The 26,662-nt window shown below is 37.5% G+C and overlaps 4 protein-coding genes and 1 pseudogene across 6 annotated transcripts; 4 read left to right on the forward strand and 1 right to left on the reverse strand.

The window, feature by feature from the left end:
* Nucleotides 1-7,727: 7,727 nt before the first annotated feature.
* On the reverse strand, nucleotides 7,728-8,753 carry LOC147570619 (F-box protein At2g34280-like). Its single transcript, XM_086664654.1, has one exon. It carries the CDS (start codon nucleotides 8,751-8,753, stop codon nucleotides 7,728-7,730), a length of 1,026 nt encoding a protein of 341 aa, XP_086520780.1.
* A 552-nt stretch (nucleotides 8,754-9,305) lies between these two features.
* Nucleotides 9,306-13,780, forward strand: LOC147570620 (putative serine protease EDA2). Of its 2 annotated transcripts, XM_086657152.1 has the most exons (13): nucleotides 9,306-9,508; nucleotides 9,593-9,718; nucleotides 10,129-10,284; nucleotides 10,480-10,662; nucleotides 10,864-10,980; nucleotides 11,148-11,201; nucleotides 11,294-11,365; nucleotides 12,043-12,248; nucleotides 12,479-12,573; nucleotides 12,783-12,857; nucleotides 13,076-13,159; nucleotides 13,438-13,536; nucleotides 13,638-13,780. In XM_086657152.1, the coding sequence occupies exons 1-13, from the start codon at nucleotides 9,389-9,391 to the stop codon at nucleotides 13,643-13,645; spliced, it is 1,395 nt and encodes a 464-aa protein (XP_086513278.1). In that variant the 5' UTR covers nucleotides 9,306-9,388; the 3' UTR covers nucleotides 13,646-13,780. The 2 variants fall into 2 exon arrangements, with proteins under 2 accessions (XP_086513278.1, XP_086513277.1); XM_086657151.1 differs by having other exon boundaries at nucleotides 13,438-13,780.
* A 1,197-nt stretch (nucleotides 13,781-14,977) lies between these two features.
* LOC147570621 (putative TPR repeat-containing protein At1g05150 pseudogene) lies at nucleotides 14,978-17,772 on the forward strand (annotated as a pseudogene). The gene has a single exon (XR_015231471.1). The product of XR_015231471.1 is annotated as a putative TPR repeat-containing protein At1g05150 pseudogene (transcript).
* Nucleotides 17,773-19,163: 1,391 nt separating this feature from the next.
* On the forward strand, nucleotides 19,164-21,220 carry LOC147570622 (F-box protein At5g49610-like). The gene has a single exon (XM_086657180.1). The coding sequence runs from the start codon at nucleotides 19,682-19,684 to the stop codon at nucleotides 21,092-21,094; it is 1,413 nt and encodes a 470-aa protein (XP_086513306.1). The 5' UTR covers nucleotides 19,164-19,681; the 3' UTR covers nucleotides 21,095-21,220.
* Nucleotides 21,221-22,127: 907 nt separating this feature from the next.
* On the forward strand, nucleotides 22,128-25,580 carry LOC147570623 (protein FMP32, mitochondrial-like). The gene is made up of 7 exons (XM_086657153.1): nucleotides 22,128-22,907; nucleotides 23,025-23,156; nucleotides 23,294-23,353; nucleotides 24,648-24,724; nucleotides 24,814-24,870; nucleotides 25,012-25,078; nucleotides 25,174-25,580. Exons 1-7 carry the CDS (start codon nucleotides 22,608-22,610, stop codon nucleotides 25,291-25,293), a joined length of 813 nt encoding a protein of 270 aa, XP_086513279.1. The 5' UTR covers nucleotides 22,128-22,607; the 3' UTR covers nucleotides 25,294-25,580.
* Nucleotides 25,581-26,662: the final 1,082 nt, after the last annotated feature.

A 26,662-nucleotide genomic window follows, 5' to 3' on the forward strand; every position in this document is an offset into this window, starting at 1 on the left:
ATTCAGTATCTTGATTTCTCACTCGGTCACCCCAGTTTCTTAATACTATACCATTTTTTTTTTACCCAAACGCGGTTTCCCGCCATCCAAGTAGCTGGATGCCTGGATCCATCTTGGTAGTTATAAAAAGGCGTCCGCACCTCGTTTTTTGTAACGGTTCCTGTCAATCTAGAGTAATTTTCTTCTCCCAATAAAATCATTGTCATTTTCCTGCAAACAGATACCCGTTCACCATTCACATAGAGAGAGAGAAAGAGAGTCGGTTTGAAAAGCAAAAGCTAGACGGTGGGTGGGTGGGTGGTTTTTTATTGATTGAAGGAACGTAATGGAGAACAGATTGGATATGGAATTGACTTCTAAAGGATCTCAATGCATCGAATCATCTAAGAAATGTATGGAGTTGGGATATGGGGATTACGGGTATTTTGTTTTTAATTTATGGAGGTGGTGGTCGGATTTTGGTGAAGATGGTGATGGTCGAATTTTGGTGATGATGGCGGTGGACGGATTTTGGTGATGATGGTGGTGCCCGGATTTCGACGATGATAGTGAAGGTCGGATTCCGACAACTCTTGCCGGAATGGAGAAGAAATAGTCAAAAAAAGTAAGCTCGGTCGGATTCCGACAACTAAAGTTGACCAGTTTTTGACAAAGTCTTCACAGCCCGAAAACTATTTTGATTTTCCCAAAGCGCTGGCCAAAAAAAAACTCCATAAGTAACCACTTCTACGTCTTGTTCAGACTAATGGTGGGAAAAAGACTCGAAAAATCGCTATCCTACCCGTTCGATCGAGATAAAAAGTGCCCATGGGCATCCAATGATCATAACGGTTAGTGCCCCACCGACCCGAGAGAATTGGCGGAAGGTCACAATCAAAATTCTGTGTCAATAGACCGCTCGCTAACCGACCGACCAATATGGCCCGTCCAGATACCCGATCGGTACTAGTGACCGAATAGCCAGACCGAATAACCCGTCCTCATTTTTAGAAGTTATAAACTTATAGACCTCAAATTACGTCCCCTAAAGCCCAACTGAACAACGGTCTAAAGCCAACAGAACTACGGGCGAACAACCCAATTTAAACTACTTTATTTATGTTGGGAAAAATAACCTAATTAACTTGTTCAGGAATATGAAGATAAACGATGCGAAAGTAAAAGTAGAGACACCAAGATTATTTAACGTGGCAAAAAACCCCTCCAAACTAGAAGGTAAAAAACCACGGGACCTAGTCCAGAAATCTTCCACTATAATTAAATAATGGGTTACACAACTCTTCACCAAACCTATGGTGGATAAACTGAACAAAGAAACAAAGAAATAGAAATTTCCTACTCCTTAGGATTTGAACAAATCCTAGATTACCAAAGGTTGAAGAAGATAACCACAAACTAAATTGCTTCACAAGATTAATAATCTTCTTTTCTTCAAACCAATATTCTGCTCCTTCAATCTCTCTTGAAAGAACCACTTCAGAAATCTCTCTTTCTCTGACTTCTCTTTGTTCTGGAAGTTGTTGTGTATAATCTCTTCCCTTTCATTCCCTTTTATAATGATAAATAAGGAGGTTTACCAATAGAAATAGGAATTCCTTTTTAGGCTTGAAAAAATAGAAGTTTCTATTTTTTCCCCAAACAAGGAATAAGGGAAATCCTATTCCAACTAGGAGTCCTTTAATTATAAGGAGGGACCCCAACAAACTCCCCCTCCCGACTTATGAAGAGGGACCTACCATCCCCAAACCTGCAACATTGCTACATAGCTCATGTTTGCCTTTGGGTAATGGTTTTGTCATCATATCTGAACCATTGTCGTCAGTATGGATTTTCTCGATCTTCAACACCTTTTCTTCAAGAACATCTTGGATCCACTGGTATCTCACATTTATATGCTTGGACTTGGAATGGAAACTAGAATTCTTACTGAGGTGGATGGCACTTTGACTGTCGCAATGAATAACATAATTATCTTGTTTCATACCAAGTTCTTCTAACAGCCTCTTCACCCATAACATCTCCTTGCAACATTCTGTAATGGCAATATATTCTGCCTCTGTAGTAGATAAAGCTACACACTTTTGTAATTTAGATTGCCATGACACTGCTCCCCCTGAAAATGTAAATAAGTAGCCTGATGTGGACCTTTTAGAGTCTACATCTCCTGCCATGTCTGCATCTGTGTAACCGACTAATACTGGCTTATCATTACCAAAACATATACGAGCTTTAGACGTACCTCTAAGATACTTCAGAATCCACTTCACTGCTAACCAATGCTCTTTGCCTGGATTAGCAAGAAATCTGCTTACTACTCCAACTGCAAATGCAATGTCCGGTCTTGTACACACCATTGCATACATCAAGCTTCCTACAGCTGAAGCATAAGGAATTTTCTCCATTTCTTCTTTCTCACTTCTAGTTGATGGACACTGATCACGAGTCAACTTGAAGTGACTGGCTAATGGACAACTCACTGGTTTTGTTTTGTCCATATTGAACCTTTCTAGAACCTTCTCAATGTATCTTTCTTGTGATAGCCAAAGTTTTCCAGCTTTCCTATCACGAGAGATATGCATGCCAAGAATTTGTTTTGCTGGACCCAAGTCTTTCATATCGAAATACTTGTTTAGTTCCTTCTTTAACCTGCTAATTTTATTAGCATCCTGACCAACAATCAACATATCATCAACATAAAGTAGAAGTATAATCAAATCTCCATCAGGAAATTTATGAACGAAAACACAATGATCTGAAGCCGTCCTGTGATACCCTTGATCCTTCATGAATGATTCAAACTTTTTGTACCACTGTCTTGGTGCTTGTTTCAGCCCATATAAACTCTTCTCTAACTTACAAACCAAGTGTTCCTTACCTTTAACTTCAAACCCTGTTGGTTGTTCCATATACACATCTTCCTCCAAGTCACCATGAAGGAAAGCGGTCTTGACATCTAGTTGTTCAATTTCTAGGTTCATACTTGCAGCCAATCCCAATACTAACCGTATAGAGGACATCTTCACCACTGGAGAGAAAATCTCATCAAAATCAATACCCTTCTTCTGCCCAAATCCTTTCACCACTAGGCGTGCCTTATACCGTGGTTGTGAATTTCTTTCTTCGGTTTTGATTTTGAAAACCCACTTATTTTTAAGAATTTTCTTATTCTTAGGTTTTTCAACCAACTTAAAAGTGTTGTTCTTATGCAATGATTCAATCTCATCTTGCATAGCTTTCAACCACTCCTTCTTGTGTTCATCATCTATGGCTTCTTCATAACACTGTGGTTCTCCACTATCTGTAACCATCACATACTCGTGTGGAGGATACTTGGTAGATGGTGCTCTATCTCTAGTCGATCTTCTCAATTCAGCTGGTGGTTCATGTTGAACTTCCATTTCCTGCTCAACATCATCACCCATAGGAACATCTTCATGAGCTTCATCTTCATGATTTTGTTCTTCACCTGCATTATCATGCATAACCTTAGAAGAGATATGTGGATCTAGATCAATGAGATCATTACTATGATTCTCATGCTTCTCAACTTTCCCAAAGTCCTCAATAGTTTGATTTTCAAGAAAGACCACATCTCTACTTCTAATAATCTTCTTATCGACTGGATCCCATAACCTGTATCCAAACTTCTCATCTGCATACCCTAAAAAGATGCATTGCTTGGCTTTATCATCAAGCTTTGCTCTTTGATCTTTAGGTATATGCACAAAAGCCCTGCAACCAAACACCCTTAAGTGTTCATAACTGACTTCTTTCCCAGTCCACACTCTCTCAGCTACATCTCCATCTAATGGTGCTGAAGGTGATAAATTAATCAGATAACATGCAGTACGCATTGCTTCACCCCAGAAGCTTTTAGGCAGCTTTGCTTCTGAGAGCATACATCTGATCCTCTCCACAATAGTGCGGTTCATGCGTTCTGCTACACCATTTTGTTGTGGAGTTTTGGGAACTGTCTGTTCATGTCGAATACCATGGGTTTTGCAATACTCTTCAAACGACCCGATGTATTCTCCTCCATTGTCAGTGCGAATGCACTTCAATGATTTTCCTGTCTCCCGTTCTACCATGTTGTGGAAATTCTTGAAAACTGCAAGTACCTGATCTTTGGTCTTTATGGCATATGTCCAAACTTTCCTGGAAGCATCATCTATAAAAGTAACAAAATACAAAGCACCACCAAGTGTTTTGACCTTTAAAGGTCCACAAACGTCAGAATAAACAAGCTCCAAAACACTGGATTTTCTTTCAGATGCATTCCTTTGAAAGGATACTCTATGTTGCTTTCCTACTAAACAATGAGAACAAGTGTTTAAATTTATACCTTTTACGTTCGGTAAGTCTTGTCGTTTAGCAAGGATTTGAAGTCCTTTCTCACTCATGTGCCCGAGTCTTCTATGCCAAAGATCAGTGGAAGAATCTTTTTCAACTGCATTCAATTCTCCTTTACACAGTTTTACTTGAGTTCTGTATAAAGTACAGCACTTCTTCCCTCTTGCTATCACCATTGACCCTTTTGTGAGCTTCCACTTTCCATCACCAAAGTGACTGTGGTACCCTTCATCATCTAATACTCCGGTAGAGATTAGGTTATATCGAAGATCTGGTATATGCCTCACATTCTTAAGAATCAATGTACTCCCTGTGCTTGTCTCAATTTTCACTTCTCCAATTCCTACGATTTTTGAGAAACCTAAGTTTCCCATCCTGACTTTGCCAAGGTCACCAGTTGTGTAGGATCTAAAGAAATCCTTACATGGAGTAGCATGATACGAAGCACCTGAGTCAACCAACCATGTTGTTTCTAGTTCTGACTCAGTCATACTTAAGCAATCCTCTCCACAACCTGAGAGTAAGATAATGTCATCACCTGAGGCAACTGCCGCAACATTATCTTGTTTTTCATCATCCTTTTTATTTTCCTTCTTTGGTTTCCTGCAATCACTCTTGTAATGACCCATTTTTCCACAACCAAAACATCTAACTTCTTTCTTTGGTTTTGATCTTCCCCTTGACTTATCACGGTTATGAGGTTTTCTACTTTTACCTCTCCCCCGTCTTTCTGTAACAAGTGCCTCTGAATGAGACTCGTCTGACGATGATTTCCTTCTTGTTTCTTCATTCAACAAACTACCTGTTACGTGATTCATGCGCATTATGCCATCAGGAGCAGAATTGCTAAGAGACACCACCAATGTCTCCCAACTATCTGGTAAAGAATTTAGAAGAAGTAAGGCCTGCAACTCATCATCCAAAACTAACTTCATTGCAGAAAGCTGGTTTACTAGACTTTTCATCTCATTCAAGTGTTGAGCAATTGAGGTTCCTTCTTTATATTGTAATTTTCCTAGCTTTCTGAACAAGTAAGCCTTTTTGGCAGCTGTCTTCTGATCATACAATTCTTCTAATTTCCTCCATAGACTATAAGCGGAAGTCTCCGTCGATACATGATGAAAAACACTGGGTTCTACCCATTGTCGAATAAATCCAACAACCTTACGATCTAATACCTTCCAGTCTTCTTCATCTATCTTCATCGGTTTTGTACCGTGATTTTCAATGGGTGCAGCTAGATCTTTGCAGTATAACAAATCTTCCATTTTTGCTTTCCACATCAAATAGTTTTCTCCATCTAAACTAATCATACGATTAGTATTCACTTCCATATTTCTGAACAATAAATCCAACCTTAGCTCTGATACCACTTGTTGGGAAAAATAACCTAATTAACTTGTTCAGGAATATGAAGATAAACGATGCGAAAGTAAAAGTAGAGACACCAAGATTATTTAACGTGGCAAAAAACCCCTCCAAACTAGAAGGTAAAAAACCACGGGACCTAGTCCAGAAATCTTCCACTATAATTAAATAATGGGTTACACAACTCTTCACCAAACCTATGGTGGATAAACTGAACAAAGAAACAAAGAAATAGAAATTTCCTACTCCTTAGGATTTGAACAAATCCTAGATTACCAAAGGTTGAAGAAGATAACCACAAACTAAATTGCTTCACAAGATTAATAATCTTCTTTTCTTCAAACCAATATTCTGCTCCTTCAATCTCTCTTGAAAGAACCACTTCAGAAATCTCTCTTTCTCTGACTTCTCTTTGTTCTGGAAGTTGTTGTGTATAATCTCTTCCCTTTCATTCCCTTTTATAATGATAAATAAGGAGGTTTACCAATAGAAATAGGAATTCCTTTTTAGGCTTGAAAAAATAGAAGTTTCTATTTTTTCCCCAAACAAGGAATAAGGGAAATCCTATTCCAACTAGGAGTCCTTTAATTATAAGGAGGGACCCCAACAATTTATACCTTTAATAATCCAAATTCAATTATTTATAATAAATTCCACCTGGGAATCGAACTTGAGATCTCTAGAATTTTAAAGTTTATGTCAACAATGTCGACCTCTTGGGCAATGTTGACCGAATTGTGGTAATTCCAAGCAGGTTATGGCAAAAAAATTTGGTGGTGCTGTGGTTTCTCTTGAGCATTGTTACTAAGGGAAGAGTTCTCCTTTCCATACATTATCAACTAAAAATTTGAAATAACTCTCTTCAAAGTAAGCTCTTTTCGATTTGGCTGTTTTCGTCAGTATTATCAGGTATACAACTACTGCTACATTGTGATGTCTGAATACTGTTGCCAACCTTCAATGTTATTCACCTGAAGCTTAATTGATTCTTGTAGATGACTTGCTACCTAGTTGGGTACTTGTACTGCAGGAATCCTTGAACGTGAGGTTTAATCGATCAACTGTTGGTAACCCACGGTTCCTTTTTCGTGTTTCTTATCCTGGTGCACTCAGTGCGTGGTTTCATTTGAATTTTTCTCACTTACCACGTCGGACCACGTCGGACCACGTCGGACCACGTCGGACCACGTCGGACCACGTCGGATTGTTGCAAGTTCTGCAGTTGTAGAAGCCATTAAGGAATTCACAGAATTTCACAAGCAGGTGGTCAAGTGTAATGAGTTCGTGTGGATTTTAATTGTTATCTCAATTGAGTGATTTGAGCTTGTTAGCTGTGTTACTGTACCTTTAAGACCAGGATATATATCTTGTGGTCTTTGTGGAAAACCAGGAATAAAATGGTATTTGAAGGGATTGATCCATCGAAATCAATGGTTGTTTGGGGAGCTATAAACACGATGAATGACTTCTCCATGAATGAGACTGAACAAGACAATGTGGTAAAGCACGAATAGTTGCGGTTGGAGGAAATTATGATGGTTCACTCACGACAACCACTTCTAGAGTGGCGATGGCGATGAATGTACTAAAGCCCTTATAATAGGGAAATGTTGTAGAACTTGTATTGAAATATTCAGAAATGTAAGTTGTACAAAACTTGAATGGCGTTAACAATCGCTGAGCAAAATATACAACTTTTCGGCGATTGTTGTTACATTTTTCTTATCTTGATCTTGAAATTAAGGGAAGAATCCCAAAGGTCTTAAGGTCGCATGAACCTAGCCTTAGAACTGATCTTTAGATCCTTATAGGTTCCATTTCTATGTTTGTTATGGACCAAGACCAAAACCGAAACCCAAACAACAAAACAATTGTCCTGGTGTGACCAAGTTGATCTAAGTGTCCATGGTTATCGAAAAAAAAATTATTTGGCGATTGATTATGACTCTAAGGGACTTTATCAATAAGCTTTATTATTATATGTTAAAATGATCACATAACAAACTTCCTTACTTCCTAAAAACATAAAGAGCGGAAAACAAACAAAGAAAACAAAGATTAATAATTAACCCACCATTAGAACATTCTTCGGTGTCAACCCTAGGTGGTGAGCGGGTGGGGATCATCTGGTCATGGTGGTCTCGGGCTGCTAGTTGTGTTCCAACAGGATAAATGCTCTCTTCAAGAATTGACAAAATGACATAGTTTCTAAATTTATTTTCTGGCCTAGGCATACTACCATTTTCACTAAACTTCTTCTTCTTCATGTCATAAATATAAACAAAAGGAGATTCCTTCAAGTTAGTTAGACCTTTTATTATAAATAAATCTGTTCCTGGAATTGATTTAATAATACGAATCTCATCATTTTCCATACGACAAGGCAATTCAATCATCTCCCAAATCCGCCACCTGTAATTATTCTCACCTTCCTCCTGATCAATATAAGTCCACACCCTCCTCTTTGTCACCTTCTTTCGATCGACATAAACCATTCTCTCCATTATGGCTAATTGTCCATCAACTTCGAGTATAAATTGGTAATTGGGTATATATCTTATACCATTGGGGGGTGGTTTTATCAATCTAAATTTCTCTTTTCCAACATCAAATGCTAATATGTTGTCCATCCGCTCCTCCGGCGGAAAGTTGCTTATGAACCAATATATAGAACCATTCAAGTAGACTGGATCTCTATATGCAAAGTCTTTAACAGGTAGTACTTGGTGAGTCGTTCTCCAAGTATTTTCACCGACTGTCAATACCTCACATATTACCTCTTTCCCACCAGTTTTTTTCGGCCACACTAATAATACTTTGTGTTCTTGGGTAACATGATCAAAACCAAATCCACTTAAAGGAGAAACATGATTAATAAGATGACTATTATTTTTCCATAAATTTGATGTAATCAATGGTGATTCTTCTTTAGTGCAAAGATTGTAAATAAGAAAAGAAGCTTCGGAACTTTCCGACTTATTGACGAAACATAACATACCGTTAACAGGTCCAAGTATAAGCTTTCCCTCCCACATACGTGGAATTTTTGTCACGTCTTCAATTCTTCGCTTGAACAAATCTAGTGTTTGGATCTTTTTATTTAATCTCATTCGACAACAATTGTGTAACGAGAAAAAATATTTGTCTTTTTGAATCAGAGACAACCAAATCTTACTTACACACTTGAACCGCATAAGTGACTTGGCCGGAAGTCTACTCAATATGTCCACCATTAATATTTCATCCATGGTGGTGGTAGTGAGAACAAAACCTTGACTATAGTTTCTCATTGTAATATAAACAAGCTTGTTTAATTTCCTTCTTTCTTATCCCATTTTAGTTAAACTTCCCTTAAATTAAAACCCCAAGATTTTGATTAAACAGGAAGAAGATTTTGGTAAGTAACTTGATCAACACTTAAACTTCTACTTCTTCATCTTCATGGGCCAACTTGTTTTCGTCCAAAAAAATTTCGACATATGTAAACAAACAGCCAGCCACGTGTTATTTTTCAAACGGTACTTCTGCTCAATTAGGGTAGTTTTAATGGCCCCCCCTATAAGTGTTATAGGGGCCTCCTTCAAGGCACATTTAAGGGGGACTCTGGTCTCCAAAATTTCTCTCTCTGGTCTCCAAAATTTCTCTCTCTCTCTCTCTCTCTCTCCAACAGATGAAGACTTCAATATTTTTCTCGCTCTTCTTCTTCTTCTTCTTGATAGCAGAGTCTCGTCGTTACTTAACTCAACAACCACTCTGGTTCAACCAAACCCTTGATCACTTCTCCCCAATTGTATGTCAGTTTCTCTCTCTCTCTCTCTTTCTATCACTTACCCAATTTTACTAGTACTAAAAATTTCAATAAACTTTTTTGCAGGATGGACGTCAATTCGAGCAGCGATACTATGAATTCCTTGATCACTTTCGACTTTCAGATGGACCTATTTTCTTCAAAATTTGTGGTGAATATTCTTGCAATGGGATTCCAAATGATTATATCAGTGTAAGTCTTATCGATTTCGGTTTGGTTTTAGATTTGTAATCATTTCAACTGTTAGGCTGAAAGAAGGCTAGGTGAAAATAGTCGCACATCGGAGAAATACGATCTAGCAACCAAGAATATATACATGGTAGCAGAGCTAGGACCACACGTGATAGACTTATACACCACTTGTGCTCCACATCACCCGAAAAAAGCAAAACCCGTGTTAGGCTCACTCAAAGAATGCCACACGTCCAGTGGCGTGTGAAAATAGTCCCACATGGGACTTGGGAGAAAGACTATCTACTGTTAATGAGATTTTGTTCCATGACTATATATAGGTTTTCATCGATCTATTTCCAACTTGAATACCCTAGTCATTTACTTATGCAATTTTACTCAAGTTGAAGAATTGTGGTAATTCTGAGTAGGTTATGGCAAAAAAATTTGGTGCTGCTGTGGTGTCTCTTGAGCATCGCTACTATGGGAAGAGTTCTCCTTTCGATACATTATCAACTGAAAATTTGAAATATCTATCTTCAAAGCAAGCTCTTTTCGATTTGGCTGCTTTCCGTAAGTATTATCAGGTATATAACTACTACATTGTCATGCCGAATACTGTTGCCAATCTTCAACATGATTCACTCGAAACTTATTTGATTCTTTATATACTATGTTCTTACTTCTTACCACTTTATGCTTGTTTGCAGCAATGGAAACATTGGTTTTATGTGATTAGGTACATCCTTGACTTATTGTCTAATTGGGTACTTGTACTGCAGGAATCATTGAACGTGAAGCTTAATCGATCAACTTTTGATAACCCATGGTTTGTTTTTGGTGTTTCTTATCCTGGTGCACTCAGTGCGTGGTTTCGTTTGAAATTCCCACACTTAGCATGTGGGAGTCTTGCAAGTTCTGCAGTCGTTCAAGCCATTTACGAATACACGGAATTTGACAAGCAGGTAGCCAAGTACAATGAGTTCGTGTAGGTTATATTTGTTATCTTAATTGAGTGATTTGACCTTGTTAGCTCTGTTACTTTACCTTCATTCCCATTTACGTCTGTCCTCTTTCATCTTTCCATTGATTTTTATCTTTTGACTGTTTGACGGCAGGATTTTATGTCTTATGAATTAGGTATCATTTTGGTCATCTAATTGCAGATTGGAGAGTCTGCTGGTCCTCATTGTAAAGCCACGTTACAAGAAATCACTAAACTCGTTGAAGAAAAACTGGCATCAGATGGAAAAGCTGTGAAGAATTTGTTTGGCGCAGCTGAGGTACAGTGTTATGTTTCTTACAGATTTGATTCTATTTGGTAAACTTAACTGCCTTATGCACGAAAAAGCTACTTATAGTGCTAACGTTTTTTTTGCGTACTTTGGTGTTTGTTGTCTCTACGTACTCTTAGAAGTTTTCGTTTTGCATCTTTGATATATGCTTGCAGCTTAAGAACGACGGAGACTTTCTATACTTTGTGGCAGATGCTGCAGTCGCAGCGGTATAGTGACTTATCAAATATAAATAATTAAGTGTTGCTTACTATACCGGTTCTTTTAAGCAAGTGACCGCTTTCTTACATTTGTTTTGCAGTTCCAATACGGGAATCCAGATATACTATGTGATCCTCTTATTGAAGCAAAAAAATCCGGAAAAGATTTGGTGGTAGGCACTTTCTATGCTATTATTCTCATGCATGTGGAATCAGGGGTAAATTGCATTTTGTAAAAAATTGCACCTGGAAGAAATAAAACTTAGTGATACACACAGAGTCTATCATGCATAAGAAATAATCGTACGATGCTATGATTGTGGACACTAGAAAAATCATTGTGGACTTTATTGAGGTAAATTAATAAATAAAATGTTCATGGCATGTATAGTTAAGATTTATTTGTCAGTTTCTATTACTTATTTATTTATAACCTAGACATGAGTTCATTTTGGTATGCTCATATAGATCATCAGATTTCATTATTATTCTTAAAAGAAAAGAAGAATCTCAACTCCTTTAAGAAGCAAATGTCCTTTTAGAAAACTCTGATAAGTTTTTATTCAATGTTTTAGACATTAAGTTATTAGCATCAAATCCTTTTATGTTATGGTTTACAGATCCCATACTTCCCCACATCGCAATTCAAAGGAAAAGAAGAGTAATGATGGACTTGTTTAATTCTTTCTCCAGTAAAAGAATTTATGTGATGTACCAAATACATAAGAACGCCACCGTACTATTGTCTCTTTCTATTACTTTGGTCTTTTGACGAAGATCTATATTCTGGCTTTTTGAATTCGGGGGCGTGCTTATAAACTGTAATAATGAAGGATAATCTTGTTTCCAGGACGCATATGCCAGCTATGTGAAAGATTACTATCTTGGGACTTATGGGGCTGGCGTTCAAACTTATGATCAAGAATACTTAAAGAAGACTTCTCTTGGTGAAGATAGTGCTGATAGGTTGTGGTGGTTCCAAGTTTGTACCGAGGTCGCTTATTTCCAAGTTGCACCCTCAAATGATAGCATCCGCTCATCAAAAGTTGATACAAGGCATGTATCCTTCTTACAGTGTTGAATTTTCTCTACTTTTCCCATCAGATCTCTTTCCCCATGTCAAATGTACTCAAAATATTCACAATATGTTCCAAGTAATTTGAGGTGTTTGCAATACCTTGTTCCTGAAACTTTTGAATATTGAATCTAGCATTTGAGCTTACTGTCGAGTTCCGCATATCTTTTGCAATCCTGAACTTGAAAATTTTGTTAATTCAAGTTTGCAGATACCATCTGGACCTATGTAAGAACGTTTTTGGAGAGGGCGTCTACCCTGATGTAGATGCAACAAATCTATATTATGGAGGCACAAAAATTGCTGGTGACTACTTTAAAACTCTTTCAGCCGTTTTTGCTTAATTGCTTCTTTGTCTCGTACATTCATAGGCGATATGTTTCATTTTTCCTTGTTGTCTCGAACCTTGAATCTTTTACCCAACAAAAGGTTGGTTAACTTGTCGTTGATGCTGTTTACAGTCTCCTTTAACTGTAAGAAAATGGCCTTCCTCATTCTACTTCAACGGTTTGTAGGTTCGAAGATAGTCTTCACAAACGGCTCACAGGACCCCTGGCGCCACGCATCCAAGCAGACTTCATCTCCTGATAGTGAGTTTTCAAACTTGTTAATATGGTAGTGAATTTGGTGGCTAGATCTTACATTTGCATGTTATCATCAGAATGCCACCAGCACCGCCTGGTGGACTGTAGCCCCAGGTGTACACTATACCGGTTGCTCAATCCAGACCTCGTGATATAGACAAGAACTTTAGTCTCAACTTATCATCTTATTTTTGTTACTGCGACATTTTTTTGCAACTATTCAGTGCCATCCTATCTCATCTCATGTCATAATTGTGGCCATGGAACGGATCTGAGAGGGTGTCCTCAATCTCCTGCAAGTCTTGAAGGTATACTTCAAATTCATCTCTTAAGTTTTACTTGCGTAGCCGAACCACTCCAAAGTTACTCCGTTCGGACTCTGTTCTAGCCTGAGCCGAGTTATTTGTTCTTTCATCTTTTTTCTCCTCTGGGTAAGGCGGCAGCTTATATGTATACATGTTATACATGTAAGACAATTCAATCTCTCATGACTTAGGCCACAGCCCGATTACTTAGGTTATCACCAATCATATATGTTGCAAGAACTGATGGGCTCATGCATAAATTTGTGGGGTTTTTTTCATAGGAAATGCCATGAATTGCAGCTCCCCTAATGCAGTGAAGAAAGTAAGAGAACAGATCATAGAACACCTAGATTTATGGCTGTCTGAGTGCCAACAAAGAGGTAGGAGTTCTATCTGACTAATTATGTTCAACAAGCATAAACTGTAAAAGTTTCTACTAATTAACTTGTTCTAATCTGGCTATCATGTACTTTTTGGACAGATAAGTAATTGGTTCTCTCTCTAAGTTATGGCTGAATAATCGTCTTGTATTAAGTGTACTTGGAAATGTAATTTGTATATGATGTAAAGACGTCCATTGATAAACTTCCATACGAAAATAAATAAATACAATATAAAATCCCATATCTATTATCCTCATGGCATGAGCCATCGGGTCAGCATGTGGAACCGATTCAAATCCTTCTTCTTTTGACAAATTTATCCCGTCAACTTATTATTTGTGATGCACTGATATTTTTTTGTTTTCTTCTGTCTGTCGGGGACAAAGTACTGATTCTTTTTGCCAACAATTCTTGGTTGGAGTGGTAAAAGATTTAGTCTTCCACCCTAAAAGTCAAGGGTCCGAGGCACAAATGATTAAAAAAAATGATTTTTGTGCCAATTTACCAAGTTTTATGCAATTTAAATTATATATCTTTTGAAAAATTGACTATGAAGAAGTCATTACAAAAGGATTGATACATCATTAAGATGTGATAAACACAATAACCGCGTGAACTTAAGCATTCTAAATTATAAGGCCTAAAATCCATCTAACTTAGAGGTCAGATTATCAAACTAATCTCTTTATACCTTTAATAATCTATGTTCAGTAAATATGAGATTCCACTGGTTTCAGATTACATGACTTACTAATGTAAGTTCAAAAACTTCAAAAGGCACCATAAACAAATTACATTACTTACTAATCTAAGTTTAAAAATTTCAAAAGGCACCATAAACTAGGGTGCGCCTAAAGGCCCCCCTGAAAGTGGTGTAGGCCCTCGGATTAAGCACGAAGTGTGAGAGGTCTCACGTGTAAACGATGAGCCCTTTGCCCATCCACATAAACAATCATTCATCTTATATTAGGGGATTAAATATTAGGGTAAACGTTAAAAGACACCAAGTTTGGCTGTATAAACCCCTGAAATGTTTAGTCTTTGGAATGGGATGTCTTACTATGAATTGATAACAGGAGACCTCCAAAATGGCCCCCTCCTTTTCTTCTATTCCTAATAACACCCCTTGAGCTTCCTCATACATCTCAAACCACCATCACTACCCCCACCTATCTCCATGGTCGATCCCCTCTTCTCTCGTCACTCTCCTCTCTCACGTTTCACTCCTCTCTCCCTCTGATGATTCCGAAATAAACTGAATGGTTATTATCATTTGTAGACGACCTTCCGTTTGAGACAAATGGGAAAATTGTTTGCCTAATACTACGGAGAAACCTTTCCGTCAAACGAAGGGCAGCAGTTTGCAGGGAAAACGAAGAGGAACTTTTACATAGGTTAAAACAATTTAAATGTGGGCCTTCAAAGTAACAATTAGCAATTTTGAACAAAATTAGGTGTCTCTTGAACAAAATTGGGTGTCTCTTTAACAACTACAGTACTAAAAACCAAAATTAATGAGTACCTAAGTACTACCAAATAGAATCTTGTTAACTAACTTATATCAATTTCCCAACCGTCTCTCTCTCACTCTAGATCTGAGAGGAATGTTGAAACTGAAATACCCTCACTTTACCCCAAAGTAAATCAACAACAACCCTAATTTCATCTCAATCTCTTTCTACTACATCTTCCTCTGTTGCTTCATTTGCCCTAAATATGGCTTCAAGAGACAGCAGGACGAAGAAGGTGAAGAGAATATTTCAACAATTCGATATGAATAAAGATGGAGGTCTTAATCGAGAAGAAATGGCTTCCCTTGTTCTCGCAGTTAACCCTAGGGTTAAATTCAGCCAAGAACAAATCAATGCCATACTCGATGAAGTTTTCAAAACTTACTCTGAATTCATTAATGGACAAAAAGGTCTTACCTTTGATGGTCTCCTCCGTACTTACGATGATGGTGCCGGAGATGTTGATCGTGACTTCCAATCTCTCGGTTTCCAACTCAATCCTGAATCGCCTTCCTTACCGATTTCTGATGAAGCTGAAGCTTCTTCTTCTTCCACTATCGATGATGATCGAATTGTTGAACAGAACGAGAATCAAATTACCAATGCCGCTTGGGAAGCTTCCCCAAATCATGGAATTGTGTTTGATGGTACTTCGAAAATTGTGGATGAATTGGAGAATTTGATCAAGAGATTGAAAGCTAAGCAAGCAAAAGATGGAAGATTGAAAGGGGATAATATTGATATTTACTCAGATGTTGGTTGGTCAAGGGAATTAGGTCCTTCTTCAGAAATTTCAGAGAGAAGAATTATTTGGGAAGAATCAGGAAGTGATTTTGCTTCATTTTTAAGAGAATTAGGGGTTTTGAGAAACAGAGTTGATGGAACTAGGTCAAGAGAAGAGGCATTTGATGGACATATGGCAATTGCTAGGGTTTTATATGAACACCAATTGTTTAAGGAAGCTTTGATAAGCTTTAAGAGATCTTCTGAGCTTCAACCTACTGATGTTAGAGCACATTTTAGGGCAGGAAACTGTTTATACGTTAACGGAAAGCGTAAAGAAGCAAAGGAAGAATTTTTATTAGCTCTTGAAGCAGCTGAGGTTGGTGGGAATCAATGGTCTTATCTTCTTCCTCAAATTCATGTCAATTTAGGGATTTCTCTCGAAAGCGAAGGTATGGTTTTAAGTGCTTGTGAGAATTATAGAGAAGCTGCAATTCTTTGTCCAACACATTTTAGGGCTTTAAAACTTCTGGGTAGTGCTCTATTTGGAGTAGGAGAGTATAGGGCAGCTGAGAAAGCCCTAGAAGAAGCAATTTTTCTGAAAATAGATTATGCTGATGCTCATTGTGATCTTGGATCGACTTTGCACGCAATGGGAGAACATGATAAGGCGATTCAAGAGTTTCAGAAGGCGATCGATTTGAAACCAGGGCATGTCGATGCTTTGTATAACTTGGGTGGGCTTTATATGGATATGGGTAGGTATCAAAGAGCTTTTGACATGTATACTAGGGTTCTAGCTGTGTTTCCAAATAATTGGAGAGCTCAGCTTAATAAAGCTGTGGCTTTGTTTGGGGCTGGGGAATCTGAGGAAGCTAAGAAAGCTTTAAAGGAAGCTTTTAACATGACGAATAGGGTCGAGTTGCACGATGCGATTACTCATTTGAAGCAGTTGAAGAAGAAGAGGCCTAAGCCGAATGGTGGTACTGATGGTGCAGGATCTTTTCATGTTGTGGAAACGTCGAAGTTTAAGAGAGTTGACACAAGGACTACACTCAGACAGGATTTAGCTAGTGCTTTAGAAATCAGGTCTTTTCAGAGGCTTACGAGGTTGAGCCGATGTGAAGCTGAACTTTTGAAGAAGGAAATGGATGAAACCGAAATACCCGTGTCTTTTTCTGGCAATGGTGTCCCTGAGAAATCAATCAGGAAGGCAGCGTTAGAGGTTATTCTTCGTAGGTTACTTCATTTTCTGAAATCCGAGACATTCCAAGGAGCTGTTAAAGTTATCAATGAGAGGATCTTGTCTGTTTTAGATGTTTCAGGTGGGGGTAGGATAGACTTGGGCATGTTCTTTGCAATTCTTGCCCCTATTTGTGGTGGCTCATCGGAACAGCGAAAAAGGACTGCCTTTGATGCTCTCATGTGGCGGCCTGTGAACGAAGAAGGCAATGGACATATCCAGAGAATCGATGCCCTGAATTATATCAAGTGGTTGAGGGCAGTTTATATCCCTTCTCAAGGTGCTGCTGAAATGATGGAAGTTCGTGGAGAAGAAGATAATGTTTTGTTGATCTCTTTCCCGGAATTTGTCTTAATGTTTGACGATCCAGATTGGGGGTTTGGGATTATGACAACTTTCGAGAAGCTCGAGAACAAAGACAGAACTCGTCATGGTCACCATTCTTGCTCAGTTTGTCGATACCCCATTACTGGTTCTCGGTTCAAAGAGATAAAATCTCATTTTAGTTTGTGTAATCAATGTTATAGCGCAGGAAAGGTTCCGTCTTCCTTTAAGCAGGAAGAGTATAACTTTAAAGAGTATGAAACCGAGCGAGAAGCTGTGAAAGATAAGTGCTTGTTCTTTAATTTGCATTCGAAGAACTCTTCTCAAAATGATTCGTAATTATTTAGTTTGTGTTTAGGTGTTTTAAGATCATGTTAATATTCCCCGAAATCATTCTAATTTCTGTGTGAATAAGAATTTTATTTTCTTGTATGTTATTATTCTTGGAGTGTGGTCGAAACCTTTTTAGTTTAACCTTGATTTTGTTCAGATTCTGGGCTCCATTAATGGTGCTTTTGCAGCTTGCAGAAAATGTTTGAACATGTCAGGGTGCTAGTGAATTTATTGTCGAGCGTCTTTCTTATTTTTTACTTCTTTTTTGCGTTCAACTCTGTCGAAAATACCTAATCAAGAAAAACCGATCATCTTAATAGAGAAAAACTCCGAAACGACTAATTCGTCCAAATGAGTCATTTATACGTCTCATCACCAAATCTTATAGTTTCTTTTCTTCCAAGCAAACAACTGCTCCAACTTCAACCACAACGAACGACCATTAGTCTCATTCTCAATATGATGCAACACATTATCATCAATCCATATGAGTCATTTATACGTCTCATCACCAAATCTTATAGTTTCTTTTCTTCCAAGCAAACAACTGCTCCAACTTCAACCACAACGAACGACCATTAGTCTCATTCTCAATATGATGCAACACATTATCATCAATCCATTGCCTCATCAAACCACACGCTTCGTGATGTAGCAATGCCCACTGATCTTCAGTCTCCCACTTTTTTTTCTATATTATCCTCGTAACTAACACAAAGGGGGAAAACTTTATATTCCGCTGCGTCGACTCGACCGTTTTTCCCAACAAAGTATATATATTTGGCTTGGGAGTGCCTATTTGGCTAACATAAGGGCATACCACTCGGTGTGTCTTAAGTTTTGTCCCAGAATTGAAACTAAAAAACCCAAAACTCGAAAAATCAGAAGAATATGAGGCCTTGGACAGGTGTTAGAATCCAAATTTCGGTAATTCTTCGTCAGAGTCCACATGATAACCTTAATGAACATAAAAATTCAAAGCTCGCCCATCACGACCTGATGAGGAAGTAAACCTGACCAAATTTCCGACCTTAGATATGTGCAGGCTTGGAATCTCGAATCAAATCTGAGTAGGTCATATCTCGAGACAGAACTGAGTAGGTCATATCTTGATACAGAACTGAGTAGGTCATATCTTGAAACTGAACTGAGTAGGTCATATCTTGAGACAGAACTGAGTAGGTCTGGGTCATATCTTGAAACAGAACTGAGTAGGTCATATCTTGAGACAGAATTGAGTAGGTCATAACTGAGTTAGTCATATCTTGAGACAAAACTGAGTAGGTCATATCTCGAGACAGAACTGAGTAGGTCATATCTCGAGACAGAACTGAGTAAGTTATATCTTGAGACAGAACTGAATAGGTCTGGGACATTGAGTCAGATCTGAGTGAGTGAGAACTCTTCCCGCGTGTGGCTGGAAGCTTTAGGTGGTAAAAATATCGGGTCGAATAGTCATCATCGTTGGGCTTTCTGAAAACAACACCCAAGAAGAAATTTCAACCGAAAAAAAACACCCAAGAAGAAGAATGAGAAGAAAAGAGACCGACTTCTATTTCTGCCCTAAAAAATCTTATGAGCAAAAATCAATTCTTGGTCTGAACTAGTTATCAGTATCAGCAATGGGTTTTAATATAAAAGGCTAAACTTTCCGCTTGTTAGAAGATTGTTGGGTCTGGTTGTGACTGATTCCCATGAGCAATAAGAAGAAGATGGGTTGTTTTTGTGTTCAACTTTTCAAACAAAAGGTGAGATCTTTTAACTCACTAATTTCTTGTTTTAGAATCTTAATTTCTTCCTAGAAGGTGATGATTTCCATGATTAAGAAAGTTAGAAGCTTTGGGTTTCTCTAATTTTCAGGATTGAATGTGTAGTTTAAGATAACTTTAGAGTTAGTGAGATTTTCCATCGATTTTTATATATCTATTTGAGGAGAGGGCAAACGAAGGGAACAAGAAAGAAATTACAGAAAGAGAGAAAGGAAACAAGCTTGTTTAGACTAACTACAATGAGAAACAATAGTCAAGGTTCTGTTCCCACCACCACCACCACCACCACCACCACCACCACCACCACCACCGATGTTTCAAACCTTCATGGAGTTTATGCTATTGATGAAATAATGTTGGACATACTTAGTAGACTTCCGGCTAAGTCACTTATGCGGTTCAAGTGTGTACGCAAGAGTTGGTTGTCTCTAATTCAAGAAGACAAACACTTTATCTCGTTACATGGTTGTCGTCGATCAAATTCAAATAAAAAGATCCTCATCCATTCTTTGTCCGAACAACGGAAAAGTAGTTTTCTCACACTAGATTTGTTCAAGGGGAGTAGTGCTGAATTGCTGCCTAAAATTCCGTATACATGTGAGGGAAAACGCATACTCGGGCCTGTTAATGGTCTATTATGTTTCTTCGATAGTTCAGAACGTTCTGTTCTTATTTACAATCCTTGCACTAAGGAAGAATCACCATGGATTACATCAAATTTGTGGGAAGGTAATAGTTATCTTATTAAACATGTTTCTCCCATAATTGGATTTGGTTTTGATCCTGTCACCCAAAAACACAAAGTATTATTCGTGTGGTTCATAAATGGTTTTCATGCGGATGCTGCGTTTGAGGGAATATATGAGGTATTGACAGTCGGTGAAAATTCTTGGAGAACGACTCACCAAACACTACCGGTTAGAGGCTTTGGCGATAGAGCTCAAACGTACTCGAATGGTTCTATATATTGGTCGATACACGATAGTGAATGGTTACGCCACGTATTAGCATTTGATGTCGGAAAAGAGAAATTTAAATTGATAAAACACCCTTATGGTATGAGATTTGAGAAAAAATACAGTTTTGCATTAGAAGTTGATGGACATGTAGCATTAATGGAGAGAGTAATGTATGATGATCAAAAGAAGGTGACAAATATGAAGTTGTGGACTTACATTGACCACGAGGAGGAGGAAGGTGAGAAGAGCAGTTGTAAGTGGATTTGGGAGAGGATTGAATTTCCTTTCTGTATGGGAAAGTATGAGTCTTATGATATTGAATCAATTCCAGGAACAGATTTGTTTATGATAATACGTCTAACTGAGTTGGGTGAATCTCCTTTTGTTTATTTTTATGACATGAAGAAGAAGGAGTTTAGTGAATATGGTAGTTTGCCTCAGCCAGAAAATAAATTTAGCGGGTATTTCAGGTATCCTTATATTTGTAGATTGTCAGTTCTTCAAGAGAGCATTTATCCTGTTCGAACACAACTACCAGTCGGCGACGACCACGACCAGATGATCACCACCAGTCTACCACCTCCCTTTGTTATCACCCCACGCGACACCGAAGAATGGTCTAATACTAGGATAGTAATTAGTCTTTGTTATTTTCTTAGTTTGTTTTCGGCTGTTTATGTTTTTAGTAAGTAAGAAAGTTTGTCGTAGTTGAGTCGAGTCTGTTACGTCTAGGCCTTGTGAAGAAAGTATTTTATACAGCTACCTTAGAATGATGCCTGTGATCATTTTGATATATAACATTCAAGTTTAATTATTGAACGCCACAGTTGCAGTACTACTTGGGAATTTTCTTTTACGATCTTGTTACTATTTTTTATTGAAACGCATCTCGTTGTTATTTGCACATATAAGTATTCAAGACATTATGGATCTTGTTGTATTTTCTTGTCATTTTATAGTTTTCTTTGTTTCTCCCATTTGGCACTGAGCAATGATAGAGTGGGTCAAGTATTAGACCTACATTGGAACCAAAACTTAAGTGGGAGGCCATGTCGGATTAGGTCTAAGTATGTAAATTTCACTCATTTTATCGTTACCAAATTGGGAGCTACATCCCCAGTTGGTCACAAATTAGGTGTTAAAACGAGATAAATCATTTTGTTTGGTCAAAGTATTCTCTAGGCCCTATCCATCATTCATCTTAGTCTTTTCACCACCAACAACACCTTCTCATTTTTTACTTTCCCCTCACTTTCATTTTTAACAGAAAAAGGAGCGGTTCTGGTGGTATGGTCAATGGTGGCGAAACGAAGAAGATGGAGAAATAAAAAGAGAGGGACAAAAATTCCTAGAGGTTATGTGCCTGTAACTTAATAAAATTTCAGTTAAACTAGATTAACTAGTTGAAGTTCTTTGTCTCTCCAAAATCAACACAATAATGTTGAGTGTTTGAAAAATCTAAGCGTTTGGAATCTAGTTTAGACGATTGAGTTTCACCCAATGTTTCGATATCCCTCTCTCTAGATCGATTGGAAAGAATCTGACTCAACTTCGCTCTTTTTTACTCTATCAACTTTTAAACCATTTTGAATGTCAAAGCATCTACCATAGAAAACAAAAAACAAACATACAATGCTTAGGTCAATATTCATTGACCATACATAGGTGGACTAACGTTTTTCTTTTCGATATTAAAAACTACTATAGTCATAAAAATGAAATCGATAGATCAATACGAACGATAAACACGAGAACGGTTTAGGAATTTCTTGTATTACAAGAGTAGATTCACTACCAACTCGGCTACCAGTTCATTTTATAGAGAAAGAAAGAACAAGTAGTCAAGAAAGGGAAGCCAAAAGAGAAAAACGGTTTTGAAGAAAGGGTGATATTCCGTTATTTACACTTTTTTTTTTTCTTCTTCCCTCGTTTCGTTCCTCTAATAAATAAATTCCTCCACGCAAACCACAAGAAGTCTATTTCTGAATTCTCCTTCCAAGATTCAAATCACCATTCAACTCCAATTCTTTCGGAGTCTTTCTCTCATTTCAAACTTCCTATTTTCTAGGGTTTCTACCAACATTTATTATCTACTTGAAGAACGCGATCGTCAAAAATTCTCCTTTCTTGTTCTTTCTATCATTTCTCAGATTCAATTTTGTCAACCCTAATTTGGTAGTAGAAAGAAAGAAAGAAAGAAGAAGGAATGGCTTCTCCGGCGACTTGTAGGAGGGCCGTTCTTTCCGGAGGATTTAATAAATCTAGGTTTTCATTCAACGAAATTGGAGGTATTCATTCATTACCGGCGACAAATACATCAACCACGACGACGACGACATCTGATCGAATACATCAAATAGGAGGAGGTTCTTCTTCCTCGATTAGGTTTACTACTGGTACTCCATCTTTCAGTTCTCAAATTAATAGATATGATTGTAGACAGATATCTCAACTCTCAAAATCTACTGGAAGCCAACGAGCTTTTCTTGTTGATACATTAGCTATGGTAATCGTTTGTTTTATCTCTTTTCTTGAATTTTTATTCCTGTCATCAAGTTCTGTGCTTTTTAGGGTTTCTTCTTAGATTGAAAATGTAGGTTCATGTATTTGTTTGATATTGCAGGTTAGACATTTAGAAGCACAAGGGATTCCGTCGACTCATGCCGAGGCGATAACAGCTGCCATTACCAGAGTTTTGAGTGATAGCTTAGAAAGTGTGGCTAATTCATTTGTTTCAAAGGGAGAAATGGAGAAGGTATTGAAATACTCAAGCTTTATCCAATTATCTTTTTGTGATTTGCCTAAAACGATATCAATGAAATTCGGTGATTATGTATGTATGGTGTAACTTCATCTTATATCATCTATTCGTGTTTTTTTGGTTCGGTGTAGATTAAGATGGGTCAAGAAGCCATTATATCCCAGTTCAAATCTGAAGTACAGAGCTCCCAGGTACTAACCCTTTAAAGTAGTGTTTCAGTTCGGTGGTTATAGCATAACTTTGTTAGTTTCGTATACTAATGGACACATGACATAGCATACACGACCCATTGTCGCGTTAGAGCAAATTGAATTTGTTTCATTTTCGATTAAGTAGTGCTGTAGCGGAACAAAATTATACTGTGGATCGTACGGTATTTTCCATCAAGAAAAAAGTATTCACGAAGTTGATATGTCTCTGTGTGTGTGTGTTTGTGTGTCTGTTTTATCGATGTTTAAGAAGCTAGGAATAGATATCTATACCAGTTCAAGTGTTATGGTAAAACCAATGTCATACTTCCACAATCTAGGTTGATAGAACTCTGCTGCATAATCAAATATATGGTCCCAATATTATTTTTCAATTTGGTATGACAGTTCAGGATGTTGTGTTCGATTTCTGTACTAAGTATTTACATTTAGTAAGACTGGCATGCATTATTACGTAAATAAGACCAAGTGCAGCACTTACCATGCCATATTAGGCCTAAGGTAGTACCTTCTCCCATAAATGATAGTACCTTCGGTGTGTATCTCCCTTGGCACTTTCTGGAAACATATTTTCGAGATTCATAGATTACCTTTCTGTCATGAGCGTTCGTAAAGAATATGCCTAGGGCCCTAGGCTTTGAAGCCTCCATAGGTCTTACATGTTTTTAGTCTCTTCAATTTTCTAGATTTGTGATGTTGATGCTCCCATTAGCAAGATAGAAAAATTAAGGTCGTATACTTGTATCTTCTATGATCATCGCGTCGGCCGACCATGTGTTCTTCATAACAAGAATAAACTTTAATAGCTCACAGCGTTTGATTCTAAATACAGCTATCATCTCGAAACGAGGCCTAACGACTATAATTGACAAAAGTAGAAAACTAGCGAAAGAAACCAAATTAGTAATATAAACTATTAACAGGATGATCCTTATAAACCTTAAAGATCGGAGCTTCTCCAATCTCCAGATTCCAAACACGTTTGCTGGATAGTATTTTGACTGGATCATTTGTGCTTCGTCTCTGTCTTGCGCTTCTACCTCAACTTCTCTTCTTGTTCTTAGGGGCCTCATTGACCTACTTCAATATGCCCACTTGAGTTGCCCCTTAGTGTTTTAGACGATTATGCCATTCGTGCAGTACATGAACTGCCAAATGTTTCTTCATAGTCATATCGGCACTGATGTCTGAAATGAGTATCCTGTTATTATTGGAGAGACCGATTATGATGTGGTTCTTTAATGTGTCTTGAACTAACTATCCATAATGAATACAGGGTCATCATTTCTCTGAACTACAACGTGAAACTGAAAAACTGCGGAACGATATAGAGAAGATGCGAAGCGAACTGAGGTTTGATTTATGGAGCTGTAAATGAATAGCAGTATGATACTAGCTTGATCGATCCATCTAAACTTAAATTATGTCCGTTCTCGAAACAGGTACGAAATTGACAAAGTGACTGCTGGACAACGTTTGGATTTGAATCTTGAAAAAGGGTAAGCAGGATTGTTGTCCATTATCTTACCTTTTCAATATAACAAAGCTCGTCAAAATTTCGACATTCTTATACTTTTAGGCAGATACACTCATTGTTCCTCTGGCTATTTGGATTAACTGCTGTTGAATATTGAGTGCAGTCGAATTAGGGATGAGCTAGCGAATCAGAATGTAGAAACCTCAAACCTCACAAACAAGCTTGACCGGGTAAGTTATAGTAGAATGCTTTCGGTAACATGACTATTTTTTCTTACTGGAATTTACGACCATTGAGTTTTGATTTCTGGATATTCCATTTGCAGGAAATTCATGCTTTAAGGGCTCATCTGGAAGCGTCAAAGTACGATGTGATCAAGTATTGTATAGGAACACTCGTCTCCATTTCTGCCGTTGGTCTTGCCGTACTTCGCATTCTGATGTAAAACGCTCCCAAATCAAGCAAACCGAAATGGTGGTGGAATTAAAAGAAGAATGTCTGCCTACTGGAAAATATGCGTAATCTCTTTCTTTTGTTTTTTCTTCCTCTCTCCCCATTTGCTAGGTATTTTTATAGTCATTTGGAGGAGGGAGGAGGTTCGAAGATAATATGCGCATACATCAAATTTGTTGTGTACCAAGCATGAAATGACCATGTCTCTACCTGGGCTTTGTATTGTGAATTTTCAATAGCTGACTATTAATGCCAATTTGGTGCTCTGATTTCAATGTATCAATACTTCAATTACTTGTATCCTCCCTCTCCCAGATTTCATTTCACATAACGACGTTAGGGGTCTTTCTTGCATCTATTTCACTTTTAAAACTTTCATCGGTTCGCTCTTTGTCTAAACAATTTCTTCTTTCGTCATTTAATACTCAGAGAACATGGAAAATGTAGTAGAGTACCTTAATGTTTCGATCTGCAATTTCAAGTTACCCACAATTCGTACCGTTTACAATTATATATAAGCAACAACAATACAACTGCTATTAGACTAACGTAAAGATATTTTCTTGAACTACTTGTGTACAGCTAGCTATACGAGAACTTCTTCGCTTTTTGCTAATATTTTAGTTCAACAACTGAAAATAATTGTCGTCACAGAAGATCAAGAGTGCCTAATTGAGACTTGCCGATGACAGCATATAAGTTTCTAATGCTCTTTGAATTAAATTCCTTTGCTCTTACTTACATTTAAAATTGCTGGCTCGTGTAAAATAGTATACGTTGCAGTTCGAAGCAAACTAGCATGGCCAACCTATACAAACCCAAAAAGGAAATGACAGCATTACCAAGAAGTGGCTGACCAGAGAGTGCTATTTCCATGGGATCAAACATTGCATCATTAATTCAACATACTTACATACCTGCAAAACCCCATATAGTATATATATATCATGGGGACGAGGCCCATAATAAAACTCAAAATGTGATTAAGGTCCTATCTCCCCAGAAAAATGGATTTTAGTCCTTTTATATACAAAATACGTTTTGTTTTATACGGAATTTATATTTTATATACAAAATGCGTTGTTTATCATACATATGTTAAAATTTATAATCTGTTAGTAACTTTAATATAAAAAAATATATCTTAATATAGGTGGAGATAAGGGAGTATGATGATGGAGAACAAAATGAGTTTTGTTATATTCAAAATGAATTTTATTATATATGAAATGAGTTATGTTATATACAAAATACGTTTTGTTATATACAAAATGTGTTTTGTATAATACATATATCCAGATTGGTAATCTGTTAGTACCTCTGACAAGAAAAATTATTATTTTTTTAGAGAGGGAAAATAA

The sequence above is a fragment of the Eschscholzia californica genome, unplaced genomic scaffold (genome assembly GCF_041429995.1).
Source record: "Eschscholzia californica isolate CP2 unplaced genomic scaffold, dmEscCali1.0.p SCAF_1, whole genome shotgun sequence".
Lineage (NCBI taxonomy): Eukaryota > Viridiplantae > Streptophyta > Magnoliopsida > Ranunculales > Papaveraceae > Eschscholzia > Eschscholzia californica.